Source organism: Peromyscus californicus, unplaced genomic scaffold (genome assembly GCF_007827085.1).
Source record: "Peromyscus californicus insignis strain IS unplaced genomic scaffold, ASM782708v3 Scaffold_8__1_contigs__length_139910024, whole genome shotgun sequence".
NCBI lineage: Eukaryota > Metazoa > Chordata > Mammalia > Rodentia > Cricetidae > Peromyscus > Peromyscus californicus.
This window is the reverse complement of record NW_026294606.1, coordinates 101,217,648-101,237,134: the sequence shown is the minus strand read 5'-3', so window position 1 is coordinate 101,237,134 and position 19,487 is coordinate 101,217,648. Positions and strand designations below refer to the sequence as shown.

The following is a 19,487-nucleotide window of genomic DNA, read 5'->3' as shown; positions in this document are numbered from 1 at the left end:
GTGGGCCTAGTGCATGTGCAGACACACAGAGACACACAATACACATTAATAAAAATGAAAACTAAAATCTAAAAAAGATTTTACAATTGAATACTTTACAAAGTTTAGGCAATCATTCATAGTCAAATACTGAGAAAGTCTTGTGAGTTACTCATAAGAAATAGAAATTAAAAAATCAACATTTCTATATGATTATTTTAATTTAGTATTATGTAAATTGACATTGTAGTTTTACATATTTGCAACCTTGGAAAGTATTAACTATTAACGGTGAGATGTTCCTTTTATCATTTTGTAGTAGGGTTTATTGTTACAAAGCTTTTCCCATTAGTCTTTATTTATTTATTTGTTTGTTTGAGACAGAGTCTCACTATATATTCCTGGCAGGCTTGGAACTCCTAAAGATCTGCCCTCCTCTGCCTCCCAGTGCTGGGATTAAAGGTGTTTGTCACCATACCTGGCAAAGTCTTTTTTTTTTTTTTTTAAGGGGTGAGTTGTACAGAGGTATGATTTTTTTTTATTTTATTTATTTTATTTTATTTTATTTTTTGAAGTTGAGGACCGAACCCAGGGCCTTGCGCTTAAGCGCTCTACCACTGAGCTAAATCCCCAACCCCGTACAGAGGTATAATTTAATATATCTAAAATTCACTTAATTTAAATTATTTTTTCCCTTTCATTTTTGTTTTTTGTGGATGAGTGTTTTGTCTGTCTGTATGTATGTATATACACCACATGTGTACTTGGTGTCCTTCGAGGCCAGAGAAGCCATCAGATCTCATGGGACTGGAGTTACAGATGGCTGTGAACCACCCAACCTGTGTGTTAGGATCAGAACTCTTACTCTGTGCATCAGCAGCAAGTGCTCTTAATCACTGAGTCATCTCTAGTTCTCCACAGTAAAATATTGAAAAGGTTATTCTTGAATATTGTCTGTTCATTTCAGTGAAATTCTTTGTTTTGACACCAACTTCTATAGTTGCACTGATTCCTTACCAATGAACAATGATTATGTTGTGAATACCACAATTGAATGTTACAAAATTTTTAATTTTAGTGACTCTTTACAGCGTGCTTCTTTTTTGCTTAAAGTATTTTATGTTTCTGCCACCTGGTTCTATCTTTAGTAAGCACTAGAATGTATTGATTTGCAAGTATAACTTGTAAATTTGTAGCTGGTCTGCCAAGATTCAGAAGCAGTGCCATCCAAAATGAGATGCCAAAGATAGAAGTGGTTCCGTGGTGATGGGAAGAGAGTATATCTTTAGCAAATCTGTGTAAGCTGAGTTGTTGCAGTTTAGGGAACAGTAGCCCAGACTGACCTGGAATTCTCTCTCCTTCTTACATCCAGCCTTTGTTGTAGTTTGATTGACAGAGCTCTCCATATGGCAGTTGATATTGTCATTTCATGTTCTTGTTGGTTGGTTGTATATATTCTCTGGAGAAATCTATCTGCTCAGATTCCTTGTCATTTTAAAAAGTATGTCTGGTTACTGCTTTTGGACCATCATTTCTGATTAGATGTTCTGATTTTCTCCTCCTCTTCTTCAGATAGAAGAAGTGAAGCGCCGGCAACACTCCCTTGCTTTCAGCTCAGCTGGAGCCCAAGCTCAGACCTATCATGTCAGCTTTGAGACTTTGGCTGAGTACCAGAGATGGCAACGGCAGGCATCCAAGGTTGGAAGCTTTGATGGGAAATGAGGATATAGGCACAAGTGATTATTCTTAGCATCACACCTCTTCTAGTGCACTGTGACTACAATAATGGAATTTCACTGGGTCTTTACTTACTTATATTCTCATAGTAGAAAATGGTGTCAGAATGTTTTCAGGTCCATTTCCCTTTGTACTATCTCTGTGAGGTGAGCTTTCGATGGAATTAAGACATAATGAATTTTGACCTTTAAAGGAATTGAGACATGAGATTTACATTGCTTCTCAGTTGTCACAGTAGTCTCTGATTGACATATCTATTTCCTAGCTTGTAGCCTAGTGTGCCTTGGTCTGTACATTTTTAGAACAGCCTTGATGAGCCACTTAAAAGGTGAACTTATCTATGGGACATGACCTGTGATTCTGTCATGATCCCTCTTCTGGTATGTTGAGGACAATTGACATTTCAGCATAGCCCTGCTTAGCCATTAAAGATGCAGCAGTAAAGTCTAGTGCAACTCCAAACGTGTGCCCTTTGGATTCTTTGCAGCAGTTTTCAGAAGAGATGCCACAGTGCGATGTATGTCTCAGGACACAAGTAACTTTTGTCAGGTGTTTTAAAATGCATTACAGCCATATATATTATTGTGGCATTACAGATTTTAAAGACTGGTTTTTACTGGTTTTTTTTTGCTGTGTTGTATCAGCTATAAAATCTGTTCTATGCAAAACTGGTTTCAGTTGTGAGTAACTCCATTCTTCTGCCCCTTTAAAGAGAAGTTACTGTTTCTTGGGCATCTATGTCATACTCAGAAGTATGCTGTGTGTATAGCTGTTTTATTTTATGCTTTCAATAGAAAAAGAAACTTTGTGAGTAAGCAGCAGAGATGTGTGGCTACAAAAGTCTTTTCATCCCACACTGTCTCTTATATTAAAGCTTGTCTATTTTGAATCATCTTAACATTGCTTCTGATATGAAATATTAAAATTTTAATTCCTTATAGAGACATGGGCTTTTTTCCTTCCTCCCTCCTTCCTTCCTTCCCTCCCTCCCTCTTTCCTTCCTTTCTGTAAAAGACAGGGTCTCGCTTATACCATATTGGTTGGCCTGAAACTTATTTATAGCTTAGGTTGGCCAAACTTCTAATGGTCCTCCTGCCTCAGCTTCCCAAGTATCCACTATGCCTGACTTTGTTGTACCTTAGATTTTTGTTTTCCGTTTTTTGTTGTCTTTAGATAGGCTGGCCTTAAATCTCCCTATGGAGCCAAGGCTGGCTTTGATTGGCTTCCTGCTTCCACCTCTCCAGGGCTAGAATTATAGGCCTATACCTTTGTTTTTCTAAGCAGCTTATGGTTTTAGGGAAACGTAAAAATTAGCCAGTTTTTATAAATGAATAACAGAATGTCTGCTTTCCCCCTGTCCTAGTTTCTAGTCAGCACTTTGGTGTAAATGCCGTTCTGGCTTGTGCTGGGTGAAAGCACCCAGTAGCTCAGGAGGCTCTTCTTTTGGCCCTTCTTCAGGTGGTGTCCCAGCGGATCAGCACTGTGGACCTCTCATGTTATAGCCTTGAGGAGGTTCCCGAACATCTCTTCTACAGTCAAGATATCACCTACCTCAACCTGCGACACAACTTCATGCAATTAGAAAGACCAGGGGGCCTCGACACACTCTACAAGTATGTCGAAAATAGTTTCCAGACTGTTGTGTTGAAGATCAATTATAATCAGTATCTTAGTGGTTCACACTTTTTTTTTTTTTTTTTGGTTTTTCGAGACAGGGTTTCTCTGTGTAGCTTTGCGCCTTTCCTGGAACTCACTTGGTAGTCCAGGCTGACCTCGAACTCACAGAGATCCGCCTGGCTCTGCCTCCCGAGTGCTGGGATTAAAGGCGTGCGCCACCACCGCCCGGCTGGTTCACACTTTTTAAGTTGACAAGTTTACTGTATTAATCCGTTCCTCATTTCTATAACAAAGTAACCAGAGGCTGGGTTATGCTTAAAGAGAAGAGGTTTTCATGTAAGATCAGATGGTCTCTTTTGCTGAAGCATATCATGGTGGATGGTGGGAGAGGTGGGATCACAAGACAGGGAACCAGGGATATTCGGTGGTCAGTGCTTGCTTTTATCTAGCTGATTCTCTTGGGAACTAACTCAACTGTGTAATTCTTTTCCAGGGCAGAATGTTCAGTGACTTAATTACTTCTTCCTCCTATTTTTTACTTATTTATTTGTTTTCTATTTTTTTTTTTTTTTTTTTTTTTTTTTGGTTTTTCGAGACAGGGTTTCTCTGTGTAGCTTTGCGCCTTTCCTGGAACTCACTTGGTAGCCCAGGCTGGCCTCGAACTCACAGAGATCCGCCTGGCTCTGCCTCCCGAGTGCTGGGATTAAAGGCGTGCGCCACCACTGCCCGGCTTGTTTTCTATTTTAGTGGTGTTGGGGATTGAATCCAGGACCCTGTGTATGCTAGACAAATGTTCTAAGCTACACACCAGCCCTCACCTCTTACAGGTCTACCACCTCTTGGTCCTGACACACTGGGACCAAGCTTTCAGCACATGAACCTTTGAGGAATGAATCATGTCCAAATTGGCACTTTCCATCATATTATAGTTTGTAAATTTCCACTCTTTTGAAGAAGCAAAATTGTTATTTACACAGATCTCCCTCATTATTCTCCCTATAAAACAGAAGGTTGATGAAATGTTCTGTTTCAAAGACTACAATGAGTTGCCATTGATTTTGATAACTTTTTTGGTGGTTTGTTTTTGTTTTGTTTTGAGACAGCATTTCAATATGTAGCTCTGGCTGGCCCAGAACTCACTATGTAGACCAAGCTGACCTTGAACTCACAGAGATCCACCTGCCTTAGCCTTAGTGCTAAGGGTTAAAGGTATGTGCCACTCGATTTATGGACAATTTTTTTAAATCAAAAGTTTCTAATTTAAATGGCTTCAAGCAGACAGACTTGACTTCAAGAATTCTGGAGCAGACTTTATCTTTTCTTTGTACCTGCTTCTACCAACTCTTGAGTCTTGTCAGCTATGTCTTCTGATAATGGAACCATTTCATCCCTACAGGACTATGATCTATGTGTTTTTCTATCTTCTTTGTTAGAATATATTCTACCTTCCTATTCTCCCCACATCTCATCTAGTATTTCCACCTAAAACAGATAGCATGAGAGACCAGCCTGGGCTATATTAAGTGAGACCCTGTCTCAAGAAACTGTACAAGACACAAAAACTGGATGCCCATGAATAATGACATGATGTTATTGTGGGTTTCTGCTGGGGAAGGGAAACCTTGAAAATCAAAGGAAAGTGTTTTATATTACATTGTAAATAAAAAATAATGCATATTAAAATGACGTTTTATAAACTCATGCTAACATATTTCTTATAATCCTAGTATAATCTTAAGAAAACATTGGTATTTAAAAATCTAATCTTTTACAGATACAAGTATATATTTAGTAATGATACAGGTATTTGACTCATATTTGTGGAGTAAATTAAGATAAGCTGTAATATTAAGGAAATCAGTCTTTAGCATTTCTTTCTGAGTTGCCCTGAAGCTAGAATTGATCTAGTTAGAGAGTTTGGGCGGAGATTCAGAAGTGAAAGGAATAATAAGTAATCCAAGTCAGGTCCCCTGGAAGCTAGACATTGAAATTTGGAAGAGAGAAGCCTTAGAATTAGGTCCTGTGGGCTCCATTCTCAAAGTAGGAGAATGATGCCTTTGGCTTATCATCTTATATTTGTATGACATAAAACATGATGTTCCATACACTCATTTTATAGCCGCACTGTCTCAAGGCAAGATAATATAGAAACGTTTACTCTGTGAGCAAATGTCACCAACACAGGATTCTTATAGATCAAATCACCTTACCATACAAGGCTGTCACACATGTTTTCAAGATCATCTGGTCCATTTTTTTCAAGTGGCATTTGAGCCAATATAATTTTAGTATAAAAAGAGTTGCTTATAATGTGCTATATATTTGTTAGCTATTGTGGTATCTGAATAGATTAACCTTTGTATGTTACATTAAGCATTTAGTAAAACGAGATTAAGTGTATCAAATGTGACTTGATAGAAAGGAACTATAGCAGCATGGGCTCCCATGTAGATTTTTTTTTTTGACTCATTAGGGGAACTCTATTGTTTCAGTTTCATTGACAGTGTGGATAGACTGTGTTTTAACCACTTTACTATCCTCCATGTCCACACAACATTTGGTAGCATGTAAATGAAAACATGTTTTAGAACAAATTGTATGGTGCACATTTTATTAGATAATTTATTTTATTAGATAATTTAGCTGGATGTGGTGGCAAGATTTTGAGTTTGAGGTTAGCCTATGCTACATTGTGAGTTCTAGGCCAGTCTGGGCTATATAGAAGGATATATAACAATAACAAAATAGTTAGTAAACAAAATAGATCATCAAAGTCCATTGATGGTCCCTGTAAAGACATATAATGGGTATCTTACTTATTTAAACCATCATAATGGGTTGTGGAAATAATAGTCTGTATTTGTGCCTTTGTTCTTTAGATTTTCTCAACTGAAGGGCCTGAACTTGTCCCATAATAAGCTTGGACTGTTTCCTGTGTTGCTATGTGAGATTTCTACCCTGACTGAACTCAACCTTTCTTGTAATGGATTTCATGACTTGCCAAGTCAGATTGGCAATCTACTAAAGTAAGTGTTGGCTTTTTCCAGATTGTCCTCTCTTTTGCAGGGGACCATCTCTGGTCTTAGGATTCAGGCAGTACTTTGAGCTTTTGCAGTGAGAAAAGTCACATCCTTACCAGGATTCTGTCCAACAATGGCTCTTCATGCCAGAGGTGACCATACTGCCAAGTAGTAACCCATTCTCTCCATTTCATCAGAGGCCCTGGCTCTTTGGTGTCTGAAGGCCCATCCTTAGAAGTTATGTCTAAATCTCTCTTAACTCTACATAGGCCAAGAGTTGGGGAATTTTGCCAGTTTGGAGTGTTAATAATTAATGGCATGGCTTAATAATAAATTACAACCCCTGTTGTTGGCTCCGTCTGTTTGTGTGAGCTGATCCATAAAGCAGGCTTGTTTGTTTTCCAGTCTTCAGACCCTTTGCCTTGATGGCAACGTTCTCACCGCTCTACCCGATGAACTGGGGAACCTGCAGCAGCTTACTTCTCTGGGAATTTCCTTCAACAATTTTAGTCAAATCCCTGAGGTTTTGGAGAAACTCACCTTGTTAGATAAAGTGGTTATGGCAGGAAACCGCTTGGAAGTCCTGAACTTAGGGGTGCTGACCAGGATGAGCCATGTTAAACATGTGGATCTAAGGTGAGGCCGCTCTATATGGGAACTTTCTTAGCTTTGCTGTGATGGACCTTTATGTCTTCTCATAAATACTTCTTTAAAACATTAGGAACTTAGAACAATGTAAAAATAGACGTTTTCAGATATGTAGTAAAACTTCATTATTTACCCAATAGCAGAGAGATTAAGGATATGGTGAGTTTGTCAATGACAAAGACTTAAATTGCCAGTGTTCTATGAGAATTTCGTTTTCTTTCAGCCTTTATCTTGACTGGATTTCAGTAGTCTTTTTTTGTTTGTTTGTTTGTTTATTGGCAGTAGAAGGTGGAGCATAGTAGTATTTCATTGTTCTAATGAGCATTTGTTTATTTATGAGTGATGAACATCTTTTTGTATGGAGACTAGTGGTTTCTAGTTTTCTATAAATGTGACCATTTTTCTGTTGAGTCACTTTTTTTCTTAATAACATTGTATTGTAATTGAAATATTCACGGCTTCACTAATAAGATCTTCTTATGAGTTTTGTTCTATAGTGACAGTCTTTCCCTAAAGGAAGGTTCTGTCATTTCAGGAATCCAATAGCGAGCCCTATAAAGACACAGGAACTTAGTAGCATGTAGAAGAACAGACTGATATGTGTGAAGTCATGTAGGGATAGGGACAAAAACCTGAAACATTTAGTGAAGTTTGCATTTAAACCATTTCATGTATGTTGAGATCATTTTCTTCTCTTTAGTGCATGTGAGTCTTAGTACTAGAGAAAAGGAGGCCAACTCCAGGGAAAGGGAGGCTGTTCCTGTCGCTTAGCTTCTCCCTCACTTCAAAGCATGCCCATCTCCTTGCCCTCCCCTTTCCCGCCTGACCCTACTAGGTACTTGGATGTAAGTGTTTCTCTATTCGTGGATATTGCCATTTCTCTGTCTCTGTCTAATTTGTATATGTATTTACTGGTTCTAACTTAGCTGGATCTTGGGTTCTTTTTCTATAAATCAACTGTGGTTGTTTTCTGTAGGACCTTGAAAAATGAAGAAAGTAGTGAAATTCTCAAGTACAGTAAAGAGAGGAAAGGGTCATCTCTCTCCTTTGTTTTTATACACATAAAAGAAATTATTTTTCTGTTTCTGAATATTAAGGATGAACCACTTGAAAACCGTGATTATTGAAAATCTGGAAGGAAATAAACATATCACTTACATGGATTTGCGGGACAATCAGTTGACTGATTTGGACCTTAGCTCCTTATGTAGCTTGGAGCAGCTGCATTGTGAACGGAACCAGCTGAGGGAGCTGACACTCAGTGGCTTCTCCCTTCGAACTGTCTACGCCAATTGGAACAGTGAGTTCTCTATCCAGCCTCCTGTTTTTGCTCTTTCAGCTTTAGTCTGAGCCTTCTAAGAAGAATGGCATCTGTGGTCCTTCTCAGCCACTCTGCAGAATGGAGTTATGGCCTCTTGTGCTTTCTCTTTTTAACCTAGCCATTATCCCTGAAGCAGTGGATATATACATACATTAAAGACATGGCAGGTCCCAGTGGTGGTGACCACACCTTTAATCCTAGCACCTGGTGGGCAGAGCCAGGCGGATCTCTGTGAGTTCTAGGCCAGCCTGGTCTACAGAGCGAGATCCAGGACAGGCACCAAAACTACACAGAGAAAAAAAAAAGACATGACAGGATACTGAGATTCATTGTGTGAGCACAGTAAGAGGCATTTTACAGAATCGTAGGGGTCGGGTAGGTGGATAAGCATGTTCTAACCAGAGCATCTGTTATGAGGTAGGCGTTGGTATCCTTACAGCCCAAGAGCTAAATCTGTCTTCCCCTCTTTTTTTGTGTAGTCTATAAAGAATAGTTTTTATATTTTTAAAAAATTACAATAATAATAACCATGACATGAAAATTACATGAAATTCAAGTTTTTATATTCATAAATCAAGTTTTATGGGTACACGCTCATAGGTTTACATTTGGTATATACATTCCACTGTTTTTGTGTTACTGTGTCATAGGAGTTTGACACTGTTATGATCCACAAACCCTAAAATAGTTCTTGTAGGTTTTTAAGAAAAAGTTTCCCAGCCCCTATTGGAGAAGCACACACTGCTTCTGAGTAGTGTGAGAAGACCCTGTTCCAGTAGTGTAGTGAGCACAAATGCCAGACACCGACACGTTTGTGCTTTCTCCAGTAAATTCACAAGGTTTAGTGGTTTCAGTGACAGAAATCTGTCATATAACCTGCCTACCTTGGTAGCCTGGCTGAAGTGAATGTAAGTTCTTTTATTTCTACTAACTCTAGTGTCATATAGTAGACATTAAATACATCTATAAATCTATATGAACTTATGTGGTTTGTAGAATGAGTATAAGTTAAAGAGGCTACAGTGGAGTTCACGAGGTTTCAGAAGCTGGCAGAGAGTCAATATTGATAAGATAATGAACCAGAGGAGTGCCAAGAGAGAGCTGTTGTAGTCAGGCTTGAGAGCAAAGCTGCAGAGTTCAGCTGCAAGCTGTAAGGTTGAGTGGAATCATGATCTGAGAATAGGGAATGGATGGATTCAGAACAGAAAGCAGATGTCAGGCAGGTCCAGGTCCAAACAGGCAAATGGGTAGACTACATCAAAAGCAAGGGATTGAGCTGAGCTGAGCTGAGGCTCAAGGAATAGTGGAGGAGGCCTTAGTCTCCCCGCCCCCGCCAAAATACACCTAGATATCAGATGGTAGGTTGGTGTGGTATTTAATGTCTGTCACTTTAAGGGGTCCAGGTAAGGGAGTTATACCCTTTCATTGGCCTAGTTACTCTGACATGATTTTAATATTTCCATGTGCCCCTACAGTCTCAATATACCCCAATAAACTTATAGAGTGGCTCCCTTTTGGTCCCCAGGAATAGGTGATTTATCAGTCTGTGTTGGATGGGTTGTACCTGACATCTGGGTCTCCCAGGAGCTGTACTCATCCTCCCTCAAAATGAAGTCAAAAGCTGCCTGTGCACAGCCTGAAAAACCACTGTTCATATGATATGGAGTGATTCAGAGCAAAGCTTAGCTTGATTTTAGCAAATAGAGATGCTCTGTGGGAATGTTTTTCAATGTAAAAGGCCTTGTCTTTGTAGAGACCACTGTTTTGTCTGTTTGCGACAGTCTCATGTTGTTGAGGCCACTCTATGGAGAGTTCTTCACCAGTTAGGCTTTTCTATGTATTTTATTTTGGTTTTTGGTGTTTTAAGACAGTTTCACTGTATCACCCAAGTTGACCTCAGATTTAACCTCCCAAGTACTGGGATTGGAGGTGTGTTTTACTATGCTTTGCAGTTTTCTATGTTTAAGGAAGGGAAGGAAAGGAAAAATGTTCAATTTCACTAAGTGCCAGAAATGAAGATTTGAATAATACTTTATAGTCATCAAATTAAAAGGGAAAAATGCTGAGTATAACCAGAGACTAGACGTAGTATCTTCTGGAGTCCTCAACCACAGCCAGTGAGCGGAAGGTGACCATGGCAAAGAAGTGACAGGGCTTTGTGGACAGCAGTTCCCTGGGGGCATCTGTCTCAGGATGATTGTCACAGCGCTGTGTTAGGGGGAAAGAATCAATAGTGATGTAGTTACACAGTAGATTTTGTACAGTAGTGCAAATGAATGGACTAGAGCTTTGTGTATTGGTGCAAAGAAGTCTTGGAAACAGCTTTTGACTAAGAAAGCAAAACTGCACGATCATAGTGTACTGTGTACATTATACCAAAGCTTAAACTTAGAAAACAGCATTTTCTAGGTTCAAACTGTACCACAAATGATAAGGATTCAGGGTGATGTTTACCTCTTGGTGTTAAAGGAAAGCATGTAAGGCACATGTTGGTATGTTAAGAGCTAGCTGATGATGATAGACCTGCTCGTTTTTTTTTGTTTTTTGCTTTTTGCTTTGTCTTCTGTATCTGAATATGTTACTAGGATAAAAGATGTTTAGGGTCTTCAGTTCTATTGTCTTTTATCATGTTATAGAGGCTTCACTCCTGCCTTAGATTAATTTCTTGAGTTAGAAGGTCCTGTTTTTGAGCAGGGTAAAGGAGCTTAGCATAACCAAACCTGATGACCTGAGTTCTATCCCTTGGACCCACAGGGTGGAAAGAAAGAAACAACTCCCCCAAGTTGTCCTCTGGCCTCCACATGACACTCACATACAGATACAAACATATGTACATGCAGAGATAAATAAATGTAATAATAATAAGAAAAAGCCCCACAGCTGTAATCCCAGTACTTGGGAGGATGAGGCAGGAAGGTCAAGAGTTCCAGGGTAGCCTGAGCTATAAAGTCAAATACTATTTCAGCCTATCTTTCCCCTTAGGAAAACCCACAACAACAATAACAACCAAATGTATTGAGTGTTGACTGGCACTGTGTATTGATGCTATGACAGCTAATCAGTACAACCACCTTGGAAATGTTCAGTGCAGGTACTAGAGCTAACCATGTCTGGTATACCCATTGTTCCTCTTGGTTTATATTTGCTGTCTGTGCTTAGATTAGTTCACATGTATATGAGTAAGATAGCCATAGTCACCCTAAATTGGAGAAGCTTTCAATGCCTGGCAGCCCTGGGCATTTGGTACCAGGTACACATGGTAGTCAGTTGGCAGAGTCCTTATGTTCTACCACATAGAAACCATGTCTGGACAAGGAGGAGCTCTCTTCAAGTGCTGCCCCTTAACTTTTGTACCCTATGGCGTGGCAGTCAGTGGGGTAGCCAGGCTTAGTGGCGCCCTCTAGTGTCACAACTCCCAAATAGACCTTTGGTAAGTAGAACCCTTAGCCCTACAGTGAAGCAGGATTCCTCAGCCTGTAGCAGCAGCTGGCATTGTAGCTTCTAGACAGGCCTAACTATCGGGAGTCTTCATCCCTTGGTAGCAGCCACTGCTACAGCTCTGAGACCTGGGGCATCTGAAGACTTGACATCTCTCTAGATTCTTCCAGCATCCAGGCCTGCAGTTGCTTTTTCTGCCTCTTTTTTTTTTATTCTTTTGGTTTTTTGAGACAGGGTTTCTTCTCTGTGTAGTTTTGGTGCCTGTCCTGCATCTCGCTCTGTAGACCAGGCTGGCCTTGAACTCACAGAGATCCACCTGGCTCTGCCTCCCGGAGTGCTGGGATTAAAGGAGTGCACCACCGGCACCTGGCCTCTTCTGTCTCTTTATAGCCGCTGTCCTCATCCCAGTTCAGACCTCTACCCTCTTTTGCCTTCTCTGTACTTCCAGTGCCACTCTTGTCCCTGGCCTGGCTGCTCCCTCAGGACTATTCAGCTGCCTCTTGTTGGTCAGTGTCACAGGAAACAGCTACCACTGCCCGTTTGTTACTGCTGCTGCTGGCTGCCAGGCCTGTGGCTCTCCTTAGCTTCTTCAGCTCCCAAGAAGCCATAGCTTTGCCACCTCTGCAGCTTAGCAAGCTCCACAGTTGGAGTCATGCTGCCTCAGCCACCATTGCTGCTCCACCGACTCTGCTGCTGTCTTCTTTCTTTCTTTCTTTTTCTTTTTTTTTTTTTTTTTGTCATTCACCTCAGCAGAATACCGATGTTTTACAATCTTGCATCTAAGCAGTTAACACCCAATATGCAGGATACACAGACAAGGAACTTCCTTTAAGCATTCAGGAGGGTGGAATCGAGCAGGGAATTAGCATAGGGAGGACATCAAGGTCAAGGTCAGCAAGCAAGGCAACAGCTACACAAAACGGGGGCCAGGGCCCTACAGGTCCTCCTTTTACTAAAAAATGAGCTTCTGACTTAGGTTGCATGGGACGTCAGCAGGTCACCTTACCCATCATGGAGACAGCTGCCCAGGCCACACAGGCACTCTGTCTTAGGTTGGTGAGCACCCCCTAGGCACTACCCGTCTCTGAATACTCATTATCATACAGGCTCAATCATGTGTGAGCTGCAGAGTTAACTGTTGCCAAAGATCTCAAAGTGGCACTGGGCTTGCAGTCTGTGTGTTCGACACAGAAAAGACCAACAGAAGTCCTAAACCACCCATAGCCAGTAGGCTAAAGGCAACTGAGCCATTCCCTTCCTTAATGAGCTTTACTGCAAATTGGAGTCCTTGTAAGATGGTATCCCAAAAGCAAATGGAAATTGAGTTTATAAATTTATAACTTTCAAAGCCAATCGAACTGTATATAACTATTGAATTAAATTTATCATGCCCAATAGAATGAAAGATTAACTGTGGTAGCTACTTTTGCTGCCAGGGTCTCCACTGTGCTAGCTGTGGTAACCAATTATGAAATGGCAATCCCAGAAACAGTAGCAGCAGTGGCCGCCACTGCTATAACATCTGCTGATGTTTTCTATATAACCAGATTAGCCGCCTCTGTTAAAGGAGGCAAGAAAAGGTAACTTGAGAGAAGTCTTTTACTAGGGCTAGATGTTGTGGCTCCAAGTTGACTCACAAGTGAGCAGACAGCTTGCTTATAGCCAGAGAAGGGTGTTTACACCAATCACAACTAGCCTGTCATGCAAAGGAAAGTGATCCTTCTGCTAGGCCACTAGGGTTAACTATCCCTTCCCTGGCCTAGGTAGAAATGGTTGTAGAGTCATCTAGGATTTGTCAAGGCTGTGACCTAAAAAGTCTTATGTAACTGTTTGAAACAGCCCTGACTTGGGGCTGTCATTTCAGGACGCCCTTCGGGAGCTGCGGCAGATAACAATACAGTTATCATATACTTTCTCAAGGCTTCTGTCTTGTGTTCATAAAGGCTGGGCCTGGCCTAAGGTTGTTTGGCTGGCTGATAATCATTTTGCTCAACACAGTCAGGGGCAGCAAGGGAGAGTCCAGCATTTGTCAGGTAAGATACAAAATCACCTTATCTCCCAGCATCTCTGCCTGTTTACAGGAAGATGAACATTAGAGGGGTGCTTACAACAAGAACTTAAATAACATCATTAACACAAATAGTGATTTTTGCCAGATTTTGTAGCACTTTAACAAAGTTTAACACCTGTTCAGTGCCCTAGGGAAGAACAGGTCCCTCTGGTCTGTTTCATATTCACAAAAAAGAACATTAAGAAGATATAACTACATGCAACAGTATGAGCAAATGCCACAAGTATAATGTGGAGCAAATAAAGTCAGACCAAAGCGTATGCAGGAGGGAGAGAGAAAAAGATCAGGAGTTCAAGGTCAGCTTCAGGTACATAGTGAGTTTAAGGCCAGCCTGGACTACATGAGATCTTGTCTCAAAATGAAACAAAACATAGCAAAGTATATCTGTGCCTGGGATTACAAATGTGCACCACCATGCTCGGTTTATGCAGCACTGGGGTTAGAACCCAGGGCCTCGGGGGCTGGAGAGATGGCTCGGTGGTTAAGAGCACTGACTGCTCTTCCAGAGGTCCTGAGTTCAATTCCCAGCACCCACATGGCGGCTCACAACCACTTGGAATTAGATCTGGTGCCCTCTTCTGGCCTGCAGGGACACATGCAGGCAGAACACCGTATACATGATAAATAAATAAAATCTTTAAAAAAAAAAAAAAAAAAAAGAACCCAGGGCCTCCTGCATGCTAAGTAAGCACTTGACGAACTGAGTTGCAGCCCCAGCCATCATGCACCCTTTTATCCCAGTGCTTGGGAAGGTAAGGCAAGAATATTATGAGTTCACAGCCATCTGGGCTACCCACCAGGCTCCTGTGGGGTAGAGTAAAGTTCTGGTTTTATAAATGGCAAGTGTTGTCTGTGGTATTTGGAGCCAGGATAACAAATGGCACCTTTGAATGGGTGGTGACTAGAAGAGGTGAAGATGTGCCTTGGGAGTTGGTAATGCCATGTTTGATGATCTGAGCAGTGGTTCTACTAGTGTGTTCCAGTTTAATGATCTATACACTTAAGATTGTTTCTGTATCTGCATTATACTTCAATTAAAGATGAGATTATTTTCATCTTTAAATCCAGATATTGGGGCTGAAGAGATTGCTCAGTGGCTAAGAGCTTGAAGTGTTCTTGCAGAGGACCTGAGTTAGGTTCCTGGCACACATATGAGACATCTAACAGTTGCCTATTAACTCTCTCCAGGGAGACCCAACACCTTTGCTCTGTTGAGGGCCCCTGCACTGTGTGCTCATACTAACACACATACACATAATTAAAAATAAATTTTTTTTTTAATCCAGGTATGTATTTTTCAAGTTACAAACTAAGTGGTATTGTTAACATTAGTGGTTACTTGATGTAGTGTAAATGCACAGGACCCCAAAGTTAGTAATTGTGTGTGTTTTCAAAGACAGATTGGGGTCAAACAGTAGTCACAGTGAGTTGCCAGTAGTTTTTATCTTTAGCTATCTCCAAAAGCCACTTTTGCTTTGTTTACCAGTCTTCGAGTCTTCGTCTTCTTCCTCCTCCTCCTCTTCTCCTTCTTCTTTTTCCTCCTCCTCCTCCTCCTCTTCTTCCCTTTCCCCTCCTCCTCCTCCTCCTCCTCCTCCTCCTCCTCTTCTTCCCCTTCCCCTCCTCCTCCTCCTCTTCCTCCTTCTTCTTTTTTAATTATGTGTATGTAAGTGTAGGAATGTGCAGGTACCTATGGAAGCCAGCAGCAGCAGATTCCCTGGAAGCTGGAGTTAACAGGCTGTTGTGAACTATCCACTGTAGTGGTGGAGCCTGAACTTGGGTCCCCAGGAAGAGCAGTAGGTGCTCTTAACCACTGAGCCATCTCTCCAGCTCTTTCCAGTAGTTCTTGTTATCTTCTTCAGAGAACACTGTTAACATGTTGTCTGTTTTCCCATAGGACTGACAGCAGTGAATGTCTACCCAGTGCCCAGCCTGCTCACTTCTTTGGAACTCTCCCGGTGAGTGTGTCCGTAAGGGTGGTACTTGTCTTGAGTGGGGGGGACTATTGTGTAGCTAAAGGAAGGAGTCTCTGGGAGAAGAAGAGGACTTCAGGCTCTTCTGTCTGAATAAACAAAGTGTTGCTTAATCTCACAGCCCTCACGCTATGTGTAACCAGTGTCTTCACCTTTCTGTCTGCATCTCTCAAGAATTATTTGTATTGTGAGCTGTTTTCTTACTTTCCATTTCCTTATCCTGACAGCAGCTCACTGTAGGCCTTCTCTAAATCACTTTTTCTCTGTTGACGCTTCTTTCAAACTGGCCAATACAATCTCTTTTTAATGCCATGATAGTCATTACTTCTGTTTCTTTGGTGTTCTCTTTTCCTTCTGGCAGCCTTTCAAGTCAGAAACCCCTCCAGTTCTGACTTGGCACACTGCCCTGTTACAGATGCAGTCTCATTGACTCCAGTGATTTTTGTCCTCCCTAAGGGTTGGCATCAACCAGGTCTCCAGACTTACCCTCTTTTCTCTGGTTAGGTCCATGTGTCCAGTTCTTTACTAGCTAATCTTGCTGTACACATCCTCAGGTGCCTTAAACCTGTGCAAATCAGAGTCCTCTTCCTCTGCACCAGCCTTGTTTCCTGTGTCTGGTCACACTAGCACAGTCATTACCTAGTCATCAGGTGAGAAGCCTGAAAGTAGCTGTCATTCTTGTTTTTGGTTTGAATTTATTTATTTTTATTTTATGTACATTGATATTCTGCCTGCATGTCTGTGTGAGGGAGTCAAATCCCCTGGAACAGGAGTTACAGACAGGTGTGAGCTGCCGTGTGGTTGCTGGGAATTGAACCTGGGTTCTCTGGAAGAGCAGCCAGTGCTCTTAACCACTGAGCCATCTCTCCAGCCCTAACTTTCATTCTTTATTCTGCTCTCCTTCCTATACCTAATCCTTCTCCAAGTCAGTGTCATTTTTGCCTCCTTAGTACTTTTGGAATTCCTCCCTCTTCTTCAGCTGTATGATTACTCACTTAAGCTTATATCATTTCTTGCCTGGAACCTTGATTATTTTTCCTTTTATCAGTAGAATCATCTGAACTGGGCTCCATTTACTAGTATCTATTTAAAGTACATAGTTGACATCATCTGTACATTGCTTATAAACCCTTGAGGTAGCCCCCATACATGTAGGATCAAGTAAGAACCTTCCAGACATGGTGTAGAGCTGTTCCAACCTAACGTCCCTTCTGTCTCCCATCACTCCATGCTCCAGCATTACCAAACTGCTTGGCACTCCCATCATACATCACATCCCTTGCCTTATCTCTGTGCTCTGACTCACATTGGCATCCTTGCTTGGAATATCTTCATCATGTAAGGTTGCAATATAACACTCTTCAGAATCTAACCCAGAGGTCATGTTTCTTAGCAAGGTTGCCTTGGCCTATTTCAGGCAGTGTTCTCTTCACCAAGCTGTCAGTGATGTCTGTATCTCTTTTGCATAGCTCTCACTGCATTCTACCACACAACTGACAGACACCTTGCAACCTAGAAAAGGTAGGTCACATCTGACAGTAGAAGTCTTTTGATGAGGATTTTTATTAAATATTTCAAGTTCATGCTTCCAGTGGCTTGAAACTTTGCTTTGCTACTGATTGCCTTTTGCCCCTACTTTCTCACTGTTATTCCTTCTGTTTTTCTTAGAATTTACTTCTTTTCTGTCCATCATTACCAATAGAATTCCTGATCATCTTTGATGTCGCTTCCTCCAAGTCTCTCCTCATCCTGCCTCACTACATCCTGCTGCTTCCGTTCAAAGCCTTCAATGAACATGTTGAACAACACAGTTGATACACATTGCTGTACATATTTGAGTACTTATCTCTCTTGCCCCTTCTACTTTCACAGTGTTTTCTGAGTGCTGACTTTATTTTTGGCAATATCCCAGAGAATTCCTTGGAAATAGCATCCCTGCCATAAGGTGACTTAATACATACCTGGAGTCTAGTGAAATGAATTCCATTTGCTACTTACATTTCCATAACTGTGACCAAATACCTGAAATAAGTAGTTTAAAAGAAGAAAAGCTTGTAGTGTCAGATGTGTGGCCACCTACCCATGCTGCCTTGGGCCCATGGTGAGGTGTGGTATTATGGTGACCATGGTGAGGTGTGGTATTATGGGCCCATGGTGAGGTATGGTATTATGGGCCCATGGTGAGGTGTGGTATTATGAACCCATGGTGAGGTGTGGTATTATGGGCCCATGGTGAGGTGTGGTATTATGGGCCCATGGTGAGGTGTGGTATTATGAGCCCATGATGAGGTATGGTATTATGGGCCCATGGTGAGGTATGGTATTATGGGCCCATGGTGAGGTATGGTATTATGGGCCCATGGTGAGGTGTGGTATTATGGTGACCATGGTGAGGTGTGGTATTATGGGCCCATGGTGAGGTGTGGTATTATGGGCCCATGGTGAGGTGTGGTATTATGGGCCCATGGTGAGGTGTGGTATTATGGGCCCATGGTGAGGTGTGGTATTATGGGCCCATGGTGAGGTGTGGCATTATGGGCCCATGGTGAGGTGTGGCATTATGGGCCCATGGTGAGGTGTGGCATTATGGGCCCATGGTGAGGTATGGTATTATGGGCCCATGGTGAGGTGTGGTATTATGGGCCCATGGTGAGGTGTGGTATTATGAGCCCATGGTGAGGTGTGGCATTATGGGCCCATGGTGAGGTGTGGTATTATGGGCCCATGGTGAGGTATGGTATTATGGGCCCATGGTGAGGTATGGTATTATGGGCCCATGGTGAGGTATGGTATTATGGGCCCATGGTGAGGTGTGGTATTATGGTGACCATGGTGAGGTGTGGTATTATGGGCCCATGGTGAGGTGTGGTATTATGGGCCCATGGTGAGGTGTGGTATTATGGGCCCATGGTGAGGTGTGGCATTATGGGCCCATGGTGAGGTGGGCATTATGGGCCCATGGTGAGGTGTGGTATTATGGGCCCATGGTGAGGTGTGGTATTATGGGCCCATGGTGAGGTGGGCATTATGGGCCCATGGTGAGGTGTGGCGTTATGGGCCCATGGTGAGGTGTGGCGTTATGGTGGCAGCGCCCAGTGGCTCACTGCAGGACAGCTAGAAGCAGAGAGGGAAAGCCCGTTCGCCTTTGAGCTCTTCCTTCCTTCCCTCCCTTGCTCCCTCCTCTATCTTCTTTCTTCTGTTTGTTTTTAAAGACAGTCTCCGTATTTAACACAGGCTGGCCTTGAACTTAGGCTCCTCATGCTTGCCTCAGCCTCCCCAGTCCTAGGATTACAGCACGAAACACCAAGTTCCACCAACTAGTTAAAAAAATAGCTATTTTTTAAAAGCATTTTTATTTTATGTGTGTGGATGTTTTCCCTGTGTGTATATCTGTATACCACATGTGTGCCTGGTGCCTTGGAAGACAGAAGAGGGTATCAGATTCCCTGGGACTGGAGTTACAGATGGTTGTGAGGCATCATGTGGGTGCTGGGAATTGAACACGGGTCCTCTGGAAGAGCAACCAGTGCTCTTAACCACTGAGTCATCTCACCAGTCCCACCTACCAATTTATAATAGCACCACAGGCTCCTAGAACAAAGTGCAATAACATGTCTTTGGAGGGGGAACATTTAGTATCCAAGCTGTAGTAACTCTTTACCTTACATGATGATTCTTATTCTTTG

The 19,487-nt window shown here is 41.9% G+C and overlaps 1 protein-coding gene across 1 annotated transcript in view; it reads left to right on the top strand.

The window, feature by feature from the left end:
• Phlpp2 (PH domain and leucine rich repeat protein phosphatase 2) overlaps positions 1-19,487 on the top strand; it is a 79,135-nt gene that overhangs the window by 33,278 nt on the left and 26,370 nt on the right. The window contains exons 5-10 of the mRNA XM_052727494.1: positions 1,552-1,677; positions 3,175-3,329; positions 6,213-6,359; positions 6,759-6,989; positions 8,099-8,301; positions 15,726-15,786. Of these exons, the coding sequence (XP_052583454.1) occupies positions 1,552-1,677; positions 3,175-3,329; positions 6,213-6,359; positions 6,759-6,989; positions 8,099-8,301; positions 15,726-15,786 (923 nt within the window). The remainder of the gene's footprint in view (positions 1-1,551; positions 1,678-3,174; positions 3,330-6,212; positions 6,360-6,758; positions 6,990-8,098; positions 8,302-15,725; positions 15,787-19,487) is intronic.